Source organism: Etheostoma cragini, chromosome 21 (genome assembly GCF_013103735.1).
Source record: "Etheostoma cragini isolate CJK2018 chromosome 21, CSU_Ecrag_1.0, whole genome shotgun sequence".
Classification (NCBI taxonomy): domain Eukaryota; kingdom Metazoa; phylum Chordata; class Actinopteri; order Perciformes; family Percidae; genus Etheostoma; species Etheostoma cragini.
In genome coordinates, this window is record NC_048427.1 from 6,885,605 (window position 1) to 6,898,379 (window position 12,775).

The window sequence follows — 12,775 nt, forward strand, 5'->3', positions numbered from 1 at the left end:
GAAAAAAGATCAGAAAGATATACATGACTTAAAAAAAAAATAATCTCTATTTCATTGATTCAAAACTTCCAGTTAGCGAGCATATTATTCAAAGCTGTTATGTCTAATAAACTGATATTTCTAACTCCACATCCATTCCTTATTTAGCCTATCTCCCTCCCTTTCCTGCCGAGCCAGGGACCTCCTCATTTGGACCCACATTTTTTTTTTTTTTTGCGTTGGCGAATCACAAAGTGTTGGCATCTATTGCCTTTGTCTGACAAGTCATCCATATAAGCAAAAGGGGGGTCTGCAGAGGGGAGTGGGGGGGGGGGGGGGGGGGGGGGGGGGGGGGGGGGGGGGGGGGGGGGGGGGGAGAGGAGGGTTGCAGCTTTTAGAACCACAGACACGCAGAGAGGCTTCATTCCCAACCCAAAGACCCAGCCTAACGCATCCAGCGCAGAAGAGAAAGCCGATGTGTGTGTGCGCATGTTTTCTCCGCCGGTTTGACGCGTGAATCAAGGCCACCAGGATTGAGGAGATACCGGGCCCTGCACGCTGGACCTCATCGTTTCATTTTTCAAGAGAGCTGCTCGTTGGCACGCTGTGAGAATTACTGTACCTCTGCTCACCCGAGGCTTTTGAAAAATACCGATAAACTAAACCCAGGTCGTATTACTGAAACAATCCTTCGGCCATGCTGCGCACCTGCCAGACCTCGGCTCCCGGACCGGACTGTTAAAGAAAAGACAGGCAACTTTTGGGGAAGAAGTTGCCATCAGATCGGTTGTTGAAGAAAGGGTGGAGGGGCAAACTAAGTCCCTCCATCGAGTAGAAGCACCTTTTTTTCTTCACATTTTCATCTCTGATAGGAAGGCGAAACGGCGACTTCAGTTGATTATCTGTCTTTCCTTTGCTATCCAATGGATATTCACTGCAAAGCAGACCCCTTCACCGCGATGCACCGTAAGTAGCTCAACCCGAGTTTCTCTGCAGCTTTTACACGTAAGCGGATGAATATAATAAGAATGTATAATTTCTGCATTTTACAAAGGCCTGGCGCAGAGAGCATATAGCGAGTTTTAGGTGCCAACAGCATTTTGGCGCATAAAATCCGGCTAATAAACTGACATGCAGGCTATCGGGGAAACATTAGGATTACAGTGGAGTAAATGTTCTCCTCGTGTCTTATGGGTGCACAATTCAGCTTCAAAAAAAAATATTTAGAAATATAATATATGACAACAATACTTCTGTGCACAGAGTAACGATGTGCAGAAATTCAACTTGTCATAGTAAACAAAGAACATGAGTTGGCAGGCACTTTGTAATTTACACGTGTATCACCCTCCAGCTTCCCGCGCTGTGTGTGTGTGTGTGTGTGTGTGTGTGTGTGTGTGTGTGTGTTTGTCCAAGTCAGTTACACATCTATTATTCAAATGATTCAAACAACATCTAGGTCTGTGAGTCCAACTTAAGTCCACATACAGTGCTTGTAATTTGGTGAATGTGTGTAAATAATTGATGACCTGCTCGTTTACTAAATAATATGTAATATGAGTAATCAAAGCTCCTTCAATTATTTAAAATTACCGTGCAGCGAAAATGAGGGATCTTGTAACTTAATAGCCATAACATGAGCCGTGGAGCTGCTTAGAAAACACGAGGTCTGTGTTTTGACTGTGACTGTGTGTAGCCTAGTCTAATACATTCATATTTTTTTAAACTGTTTTCAGAATTTAAATAGTTATTACACAGACCGACATATTTATGGGGCAATGCAGGCTGGATTTATTATAATAGGCTTCACAATAACAGCTCGACATATAAAAAATCATGTGTTCAGCACTTGGACCTTGTGTTTTATTTTATTTAAAAAGAAATAGGTCTAAAATAAAGACATAATTGTAGGTCTAATTAATAGTGATTTTAAAAAGTTAAAGAGAAAATTGATTGACAAATACAAGCATGGATAAAAACAGTCATAAATAAGACATTTTTAGCTGCAATGTCCATTTTTGCTTCATTAAAAGAACATGTAGCCTATATTTATTATGGAAACTTGGTTGACAGTGTTGGGATTATCTCTTTGCTTTCTCTTAAATCACAAACATATCCAAATCTTCTTTTACCCATTCATTATTTGGAATAATAACTAAATGTTATTATTTGGTCAAATACTGTTGTTTGGTCATTGTGCTGTTTAAAAAAAAACAAAACAAAAAAAAACGTTTCAAACTCAGAAAATGAAGGCGCCTCCATGATGGCAGGAAACAACTTTCCTGATTCCATGCAATTCAAAAATTATAATATAGGCTATATGTTTTATTTGAACAGATTATTTTCAGAACAGGAATGTTTAAGTTGCATTTCATGAATCCTTAAAGGCTCCTTCGTAATACCAAGAATGCATGTAAATGCACCTGCTCCATAGGAACAAGGAAAGGAAACGGCCCTTTAAGCATGTCCGTCGTTTCTGTCTCCACGAGCGATTTAACTCACTTGCGCCTTCCTCTCCGTTACGACTTTATGTAATGTTACGGTTGTGTGTGTGCTGCTGTTGTATCCCACGTAGGGCACGGAGGTGTGAACCAGCTCGGCGGGGTGTTTGTGAACGGCAGACCCCTCCCGGACGTGGTGAGGCAGCGCATAGTGGAGCTGGCCCACCAGGGCGTCCGGCCCTGCGACATCTCCAGACAGCTGAGAGTCAGCCACGGCTGCGTCAGCAAGATCCTGGGCAGGTGGGTGAACACTCTCCGGACAAGCCCTGCAGCCAGGTACACTCTGCTGGGTGCGAAGAGGTGGATGACTATATGCACGATGTATATACAGTGGTGGAGGTGGAGGAGAGAGCTCAACCTACACAACTCAGCTACGTTTGGAATTTCTTAAATAGGTTAAATTCTATTTTTACTCGTCCTAAATTATAGATATACAGCCAACTATTCTGAAGTTTACTGGAGTTCAGGTGGGCTTCTCCTCCATTTTTATATGTATATTGGTGTGTGTTGAAAGGGATTTTACGTAATGAAATCCTTGCCGTGCATTTATGCATGCGTTATTGCGTTTTTCTTGCATTTTTTTTAAAGCAAATATGTATTGTTTTGAGACATCATGAATATTGCAAACCGACTAATAGTCTTATAAATCTCTCAAGTTTGACGTTTTGCTGAAACGTTGGACTTTTGGAGACTTTGTAAAAAAAAAAAAAAAAAGTAGTTTTCAGAAACAATAACTCTCCATGCTTGTAACATATCATTGCGTTTAAAACGAATTTAGGCAGAACTATGTCTTCAATAATGCAAGCTATCATTGGAGAATACTATTGTTATTACTGCAGATACTACGAGACTGGCAGCATCAAACCAGGGGTGATTGGTGGGTCGAAACCTAAAGTGGCCACGCCAAAGGTGGTGGACAAAATCGCAGACTACAAGAGACAAAACCCAACCATGTTTGCTTGGGAGATCAGAGACAGACTGCTGGCAGAGGGCGTCTGCGACAACGACACTGTCCCCAGCGTCTCATCCATTAACAGGTAGGACACACAAATTAAATATAACCGAAAGAAATAATTTTTTTCCTTTTGTAAATTTAGTTACCAGTCAGTACATTTTAGTTACAGTGTACATTTACCACCGGACTGCGGGATGTAAACACTTGTTTACTAATGTATTCACTAATAGATAAATCATGTATCACAGAGTATCTGTGCTAAGCGCACCACCCACAGCACAATATTGTTAGACCAACTTTGAGCTGCCCGGCACGCCGAGGCTGCCTGCGGTCTCAGAGGTGCAATTCAATCTTTCAGACCAAACTCCCTCAACAATCAGCAGTACATCCAGGACTGAGTGAATCTGTCGAGATGAAAACCGATCAATATTCGGTGACCAGATCCCGTGGCACTATAAAGCAGGCCAATTTTCTTTAGCACATCTAATGTGCTGGAGTTGCTAGAGAGAGGGAGAGAGAGAGAGAGAGAGAGAGAGAGAGAGAGAGAGAGAGAGAGAGAGAGAGATACCAACACTCGTGGCTATCCTGCAAGATGTTTATTTTTTGAAAATTGAATTAAGGAAAAATAGATTGGCTGTCTTTTTTTTTATATTGCATCACGTGAAAAAACAAAATACATATTGTAGCAATAACCAAAAACATTTCCTGTTTATAAATAAGGCTCATGATTTAAATCCTAGCATTAAAATCCGAGCTGATCCCTTGCTGTAGTCTAATTATTACTGACGTGAGATTATGGCAATGCTTAAAAGTGCAGCATCAATTTTGCCTTGACTGTGGCTTTAAAACGTTCCAATGACAAATCTGGTAAAATTGCCATATTTAACATTTCAAGAATCATTTATGTCACAAATCTTCAGTTTCCTTGAAGAAATTCTTTAACAGCACCGTAGTTATAGAGTGGCAGATACAGGAGGACCCAGGACACCCCGCCCTCAGCCCTTCTCACCCCCACCACAGATCCCTGGTGATGAACTTTGGTTAAGAGGCACTGTTCCATAGAGCCAGCATCAGCATTACATTTTAATGAGCTGATGGGAGAGCATGGACAGCTCCACACAAGACATCTTTTAAATAGAAAAAAGGCTGAAGAAAATTCATTTCATGCTTCGTGGCTGCTTTAAAAGCCCCATTTAAGGAGGCTCAGACACATGTATGTGATAAATTCAAAATGTACATTAATATCATTAAAAGAGGTCTATAAAGTTTTTTCAATTCCAATTAAAGCTTTCTATTTTGGACCTGAGGAGGGAGGGGGGGGGCTTTATGTGTCTTTGTTTATGTGGGAAATTAAATTGTGAATACAAAGAACTGTAATTCTATCAACCAAATATGAGAGCTACTTTGAATTTCTATTAAGGCTTAATGCTGAATATTTTCTTCATCATTATATTTTCTTCTTTTTTCGAAGCAGAAGACGTCTATGTGTTGTTCTGTGTCACACAAGCACGCACGCGCGCACACACACACTCACACACATAGACACACACACACACACACACATACAAAAGGGAGTACAAACACTCAAATGAAACACATTTGTTTTGATTTAGCTGGTGGTTAATATTTCAATACATTTCAATGAATTTCTGAAGGAGCAGTCCGCAAAAAAGAAAAATCCATGAAAACATCCTTAGTTCTTCGATCACTATAGCAGACTTTGCTCCAGATCATCTAATTCTACTTGTATGTAGTCTGAAAAAAATCCCTAGAAAAAGCATCTTAAAATGTCAAAGACAAGTTTTCACTCTAGTTTTTAAAACAGGGGTTTCTCCTGTTAAGACAATTCAGTCTTTTCCACTTGAGTGATTCAGTCATGGGTTTCTGTGGCAGACAGTCTGACCTCAGGACTGTTGACAAAAGAGGATGCTCTATTTAAACCCCTTTCACCTGCATGCATTATTAAATGCTACACAGATAGTGTTGTACTACGAGTCAGGGCCACCACAACCAACAAGTAACGCTACCCTGTTGGTAGACATTCAAAAAAAAACAAAAAAGGTCCTCAATGGCGCTCAATATTATTGATTTAGAAGGAAAGCAATTTTAATATTTCTTCAGGGGATTTTCAGCAACAGCTAGATCATTAATTCATTCTCCAAAATTGCTTATTCAATATCAAGAACATGGATACCAAATAACGTCTTTGAATTTATGTAGCACACACAAGTCAAGGGGTCGAATAACTGTTATGGGGAGAAGTGGAAAAAATTTAAACGTCAATATGCGCTCTCTGGAAAAGCTTGTTGTTAGGGAGCTTTGCCTCCAAGGGGAGTTTTCTTTCTTTTCTTTTTTTATTTGTGACAGTGTTGGATTTATTCCTCTGAAGCCTTCTGGCACCTACAGTAACATCAATATCGGAATCAGCTGATGCGTTTCTGGAGAATGTGAAGAAAATACAACAGGAGTACTTTGGTTCAAAATTGCTGAAATCAAACATGCAAAGGAATTAGGAATTCAATCGGAATTGTGCAAAGAAATGATCCCGTAAAGCCTCAATAGTCCTTGCCCAACCTTTTCTCTTTGTGCTTTAAAATATCTCACGTGGCATACATGATAAATAGTCTTAAAGTTTACAAATTATTGTGACAGCTCCCATTCTCCCCAAGTGCCATTCAGATTAAAGGAATCTAATGCTGGCGTAAGCTTGTGCAAGGCAATAAGGAACTATTGCTTTCCTGTCACATATAATTTATAGCTTTCTATTTGCATCTGTTTGCCTATGTGACTAATCCCCAACTTTTTCTCCCAAAGCCCCGATCAATACAACCTCATCCGTATTGGCACATGAGGGCTGCTGGTTCTACAGAGATGTTTGCTCTGGGAAGCAAAGGGCTACTATAGGGCTGCGTTCAGCCCCAGTGAAACCCCCTCCACAGTGGTGGAGAGGGAGCGAGGGGGGAGAGAGCTGATTAGTGTGGGCCAGGTAGAGTCAGTGAAGCTGATCATTGAGGTGAATTGATGTGATTTCATGCTTTGTTTGCAAGATCACTCAGACCAAAAGTGCAATGAAGACTTTTCTCCAGACCTCACCTTTAAGGTAGAACCACTGATCCCTTCTTGCGTATGAGTTACGTTTGATATCTTAATCACACAACATCTCCATAGTAGCTGCTGTGAGGGGCAGTTTGGACATCTCCAAGCAGGGAAGTCAGTTGTAAAAAAAACAGCAGTGACATCGGCTTTTCCCTTTGTTCCCCAGGATCATCCGTACAAAAGTCCAACAGCCTTTCCATCCATCTCCTGATGGGTCATCCCTGACACCAGGACATACTATAGGTAAAACTGCAGCTCACAGCATCAGCTTCAGCAGGGGCATCATTTGGCATCACAGCACATACTGTACTATAACATGCATGTATTCATTTTTTGTGTCATTTTCCCCCCAGTACCAAGCACAGCCTCTCCGCCTGTAACCAGCGCCTCCAACGACCCTGCAGGATCCTACTCCATCAATGGGATTCTGGGTATTCCACGATCCAACGGTGAAAAGAGGAAAAGAGATGAAGGTAAGAGAATTTTTCTGTTTTGAGGAGAGAGACAAAAAACACAATCTCAGCTCAGGATTAGCATGCAGAAAATATATAAATCCTACAAAAAAAAAGCTACAAAATTGAATAGATTTTTGTGCGGCTTTATGCTATAAAACCCACTTTGCTGAACTTGCAATTACAGTATTAAAACCTGCTTCGGTTCCAGTAGATGACCCTTATAAAACACCTACGTCTGAACCCTGTTACACCGCTGTGTCAATCTGCCAAGGAGTCTTTTGATTTGAAGACACGACCTCCGCTGTTGTCTCCTGCAATTAATCTTTATGGAAGTGATTAAAGGGCTTTAGATAATTACATGTCAAGATGATGTAGCCAACCACCCAGGTCAGTCAAGAAAGCCGCTGCAGCTCTGTGGAGGGCTTTTTTTTCTCCCTTTAACAAAAGTGGCTCCACTTCTGCTACTGAAGTAGTAGGTTAGTGGATATAAGGGGGCTTGAGGCGATATAGATTATTGGTTCTGTAAGCAATAGGCTTCCTTAATGTCACTACATAAGTCTGATGAGAATAGCTAAATAGATGCACTCATGGTACAAAGCATGTATGGGTATGGAGGGATGATGTGGCTGCTGAAAAAAGGCAGTTATTTCAAAAAGGGTGGAGAATAAGTGCCTTATTTCTGCAGTGCTCTGGAATGAGAGCTAATCAGAGCACGGCAGCAGTTTACATAGCGTCTTCTTTGTTATGGCGGTTGTTGAGAAGCACAGGGGTTTGCAGGATATTGAGTGGAATTGATGTTTTATGTGCATGCAGGGAGGGAGGGATGACTAATGACCTGTCAGAGGTAGAGTTCCTGGCAAAGATATAAAAACCAGCATGACGTGGACATGGCAAATGACATAATCAAGTCTTTCCCTGTAAGAGATGCAATCGCGGCGGCATAATGCAAACGTCTGGTATTTTCAAGGGTTCATTTTCTGTCGTTCGAGGACCTCTCATATTAGCCAGGGTGTAATGTCTAGTCCCTGAATGATAGAATGCACACATTTCTATGCAGATTGCTACTGAAGGGCAAAGAGGTATTAAAGGGCATGGAGAGGAATAAGGTATGTGTGTGTGAGGAGGAGAGCTGGCCTGTTTTGTGGAGGTCTTCTAGGTGACAGCGCCATGTTTCTATGGCTATTCAGTCTCAAATGATTCCCCTGATGTGCTGCCATTTCCGTGATTTAGGTGCTCGGCTAGCATTACGGTGAAAGAGAAGAAAGCTGTGTGCGTGTGTATGCTTGTGTGTGCGTGTGTGTGTGTTTGTATCAGGGTAGGACTTGTACTGAGGGTGACGGAGGGAGCTGTGGTTCTTATATACTCTGTCAACGGCCAGCTGGTGCCTACCTGGAACCACAGGGTCAGGGATACTTTATCTTTCCAAAACATAAACCCCAGGCCTTGGCCGCACACACGGTTGCAAAAGCAATGTCTCGCCTCAAGCCACAGTTTGTGAGAATAGTATATTACATACGATGCTACCCTGTAGACACTATTGTCCTGTTGCTGTCTTCTCTTAAAGTGCATCCCCCCCCAGAAATAAACAAATGAATTTCAAGATTTTGCAGCTGGTAGGTTGCTTTAAAACAAGGGCCATAGCTGTCACATGGATTATGTCCTCAATAGTTTGAAGGTGAGGTTGTTGCAACCATGAGTAACTTTAACAAATATTGGGATGCATTGTTGAATGAAAATCACGACAGATGCCATATTTTGCCATGATTGCCATCTCCTGTTTGAGGGGGTCTTCTTTCTTTGCTTCCATTCATGCATTTTTTGTAACATTTACATTGAAAACCCATCACACTGTCACTTTTTATGAAATATGTCTGGAAATGATCAAAGGAAAAACCTAAAAAGCCTAATATGAGCCTTTAAGTTTAGGTCTGTGCTTCAGCGTTGCCTTGTTTGCTATTCAGACGTATTTTCCTTCCCTCAGTAGGCAGTAGTCTATAGTCAGTTAATGCTTGGATTAAATTTCCTCACAGCACAGTAGCTTGCCTGAGCCCTATTTAACTTGGTAAGCCCCATAATGATTGTGGCACAAACAGTCATTATCAAGGGTTGAAAACATGCACAAAAAATGAGCAAAGGAAGGGAGGGGAAGGGTTACAGAAGGGAGAGCGGTGTGCTGAAATAGACTGGCAGTGTAGCCCAGAGTATTTGTTTTAGGCAGTAGTTGTGGCTCTCTGCCAGGCAGACAGCTCCTAAGTTTCCAAGTCAGCAGTGCCCTTAAAAAAAGGTCCCCCATTACAGGAGGGATGTAGAGATAATGTAGTGTGACACACGTTATGTACACTGGGTCTCGGCAAGAAGAGCTTCAGGGACACAGGTGTCATAAGAGCCATTAATCTGCTATTGTCACGTGTTATTGCAAATTAAAAGTAGCATGTTACACTTGGCAGCCATTGTTGCAGACGGACAGAGTTGGGGAGAGCGAGAGAAAGAGAGAGACCCCTGGAGATGGTGTCTTTGGTGACCAAGGCTGTCCGCACCTTTTACAAAGTGACATATATTAGAATTTGCAATTCTGCAGAGAAAAGCTATTACCTCACAGATTAACATCCAAGTACCTCACATCCCAACTCCTCCACCCCCACTGCTTCTGACACTGAAAAGACAAAGGAGAAGCTGCTTCTCTCAGGGTCAAATAAAAATCTGCCATACGGTGTCTGATGTTAAAGTACAACTCTGCTTTCATGGATGTTTTTGTTCACCTTCATGTTATTAGTGAACGTTTGAGTGAGCTGAATTGACCCAAGCAGACAGCTTGGAGGTCTGTTGAGAACATGCAGCGTCCGTGAAGTGTGTCCGGTTTTTAAAGATCACAAGTCCTTTCAGAGCGTATTGCACAATCAGACCTGTAGATGATTCTTAATTTCAGCCATTCTGGTCGCTTTCTTGCTTTGTGTCGGGCTTTTCTTCCTGATTTATGAGAGAAATACCGAGAGAAAAATTTCATGATAAGATGATCATCATATATTTCAAAAGCCAACAACAATAGCCAGTGGCAGTCAGAATGGATGTGATTCTGTGCTTCAGTAGTTGTTGAATTAATTATTTCTCATCTCTGAGCGTCACGAGGACTGAGCTGATGTGTGTGGATGGAGATGAGTGATGGAGCGGGCCGCCGTCACACCCTGCTTTGTGTATCAGCATCTGTTATAGGGGGAGAGGAAGAATCAACACAGGAACTCATAGCGCAGCAAAATGTCAGCACCTATGTGCAACCTCCAATTTAGATTAATAAAGCCTTTAAAAGCTTAGGAACATCAACACACTGATGACCGTCAGTAAGCAATGTTCCAAAATGTTCCCCTCTAAGTATTATGCAGGATCATAAGCTCCAAACACAGAATGTTTGGGCATTTTTCAATTGATCGATTATCAAAAATGTTGTTGGTTCTTTTCCATCCAATTCCTTTCAGTACTAATCACAGATCGTTGGTGATGCAGAACAAACATATCACAGCGTTTCATTTATGTTTACATAATCAAAACATTTAATTAGACAAAACAAAATGCAGCTGAGTTCATCCAATTTGTTTTAATTTGATTTAATTTAGCCACGAATTGAATCAGGCAGGAAATTACAGCGGTGTATTATTGTGAAATACGTAACAATGTGTTAAGGGAACAAGAGTGTATGTGTGTTGACATGTTATTTAAACAAGGAGCAGACTGAGACGGGGGGAGAATGTATGCTCATTCATCTGGGGGGGCTTTCATGACCTTAAGGTGCCAGCTCACCTCCCCGTGCCTCAACAGGAATTTAGAAACTCTATTTTTAAGCCATGAAAAACTTTACATTTTCATTCAGAAATCATTCTGTTGCTCTATTAAAGTCAGGCTATTATTAAAGCTATACTATCCATACTCAACCTGCTTTTCAATCATGATTATTATTCTGTTTTTGTTTGGCGGGCAGTCACTCAGACTCCGAGTCCCAGATTTTCTTTGGCTAAAGCCTCCTGCTAGGGGTAGTGACCTCTGGGTGCCAAACCCACAGAGAGGAGTCTGCTTTATAGAGCCGGTTATCTGATCTGATAGAGGCTGCTCCCTCGTTACCAGAGTGTTAATACAGACCGATGTCAAGATGAATACACTCAACTCCAGAGATGATCAATAAACGGCCATGGAGCGGGACAAGTGTGTAACGCACTGACAAAGCCACTGTGGTCAAAGATTAGTATCACCGCCGCTTCATAATGGGCAGAATTGGAAATGTCCAAATGATGAATCTGACTTCGTGTAGTGGCGATTCAAGAAGTGATTATGGATATGTAACAGCACCTGCAAACGTTTTCAAATTGTAAATATTTCTATTTAACATTGATTGTTTGTGACTGAAAAATCAAAGTGAAAGTTGAAAAAAAAAACATAACTAGGTAGAAATTAATAAGAATGTAATGCCCCAAAAGAACTAATCTGCTTTACCAGGTTTGCTGTTTTTTATTGAATTCTGATTTGTGCATGAAAATACCATAGCAAGTTTGAGCAGAATTCTGTCATGAAATAACCAGTATTTTTCTGAATATGACAACAATGACAACAAGTCCTTCAGACTGAAGGAAAGAGTACGCTGTCTGTAACTACTAGAACTGTTTCAGAAGACAAATTGGGAAGGAAGAAAAAGAAAAGAGCACGGTTTGGGTTAATTTGATTACTTGATGACCTTAACCAAGTTAACTCAATTTAACCCAAACCATGCTCTTGTCTTTCCTTCAACACTACTTCCTCTTTTGCTCCCACCAGAGAAGAGAGTCATAAATTCTACACGTTTTTGGGCAACTGATACTATAGTTTTCTTGGGAGGATATTTCAAAAATGGTTAATGATAATCCACTTGATTTACGCTTGACGTAGCGTATAACAACATAAACCTTCTAATTGTCACCAGAATCATCGTCAATAACAAAACACAGGTCGTTGCTGATTTGTCAGCTGGGAGTAAGTAGCTGGGAGGGAAGATGGGACTGTCCTCAGTCTGAGTGGGAGGAAGAGTATGTGGGTTGACCCAGGATGGTTTGATCAGGCGTTGTGGCTCAGGCTGGCTGATGGAAAGTAATTAATGGCTATTTTCTTTGGTAGCAAAGAGAACAATTAAGTGTGATAAAGTGACAACCAGCAGCTAGAGTCGGTGAGGGCCTGAAAAAACATGTTGAATATTCACCTAAATGGAACAAATGTTTTTTATTTATTTAAATGTGGCAGTTGTATTAACCTCTTCAAAGAATGTTGAATGGTTTAACCTATTTATTTTTCCCGAGAGTTTGATGAGTCATTTATGTTAATTAAATATGAAGCTACAGTCAGGAGACGGTTAGTTTAGCTTAGCTTAGCATGAACTAGAAGCTGGGCGGGGGAGTGAGCTTCAGATTGTGCTGGAAGGAAAATGTTTTATCTTTGTAGAGAACCAGGCTAGCTTTCTCATCCCGTTTTCAGTCTTAGTGCTAAGCTAAGCTAAGCATTTCCTGACCGTCGCTTAATAACTGACAAACATGAGTGGTATTGATCTTCATATCAAACTCTCGCCAAAAACTTTATGTTATGACGAATAAAAACTTGTTTGAGCTAAAAGTTAAGGAGCAACCAGCTCCGACAAAATGTAAGAGTTAATTGGTTTTGACTGGAGAGTGACATACTTTCATACAGTGTGGAAAATGTTTGGTTTTCATCTCCTATATGTATGTACATATATGTATATTTACATACATATATATATATATATATATATATATATATAT

General features: G+C 40.9%; 1 protein-coding gene across 7 annotated transcripts in view; it reads left to right on the forward strand.

Annotated features, from left to right (window-relative positions):
- The first annotated feature begins 369 nt into the window (after window positions 1-369).
- The window catches only part of pax2b (paired box 2b), a 30,127-nt gene continuing 17,721 nt past the window's right edge, over window positions 370-12,775 (forward strand). For 2 of the 7 annotated variants that reach the window (XM_034860747.1, XM_034860744.1), the window contains exons 1-5: window positions 370-945; window positions 2,543-2,756; window positions 3,320-3,517; window positions 6,698-6,774; window positions 6,885-7,004. In XM_034860747.1, coding sequence (XP_034716638.1) covers window positions 903-945; window positions 2,543-2,756; window positions 3,320-3,517; window positions 6,698-6,774; window positions 6,885-7,004 — 652 coding nt within the window. In that variant the 5' untranslated portion in view covers window positions 370-902. The remainder of the gene's footprint in view (window positions 946-2,542; window positions 2,757-3,319; window positions 3,518-6,697; window positions 6,775-6,884; window positions 7,005-12,775) is intronic. The other 5 variants (XM_034860750.1, XM_034860746.1, XM_034860749.1 and 2 more) reach the window with 3 other exon arrangements.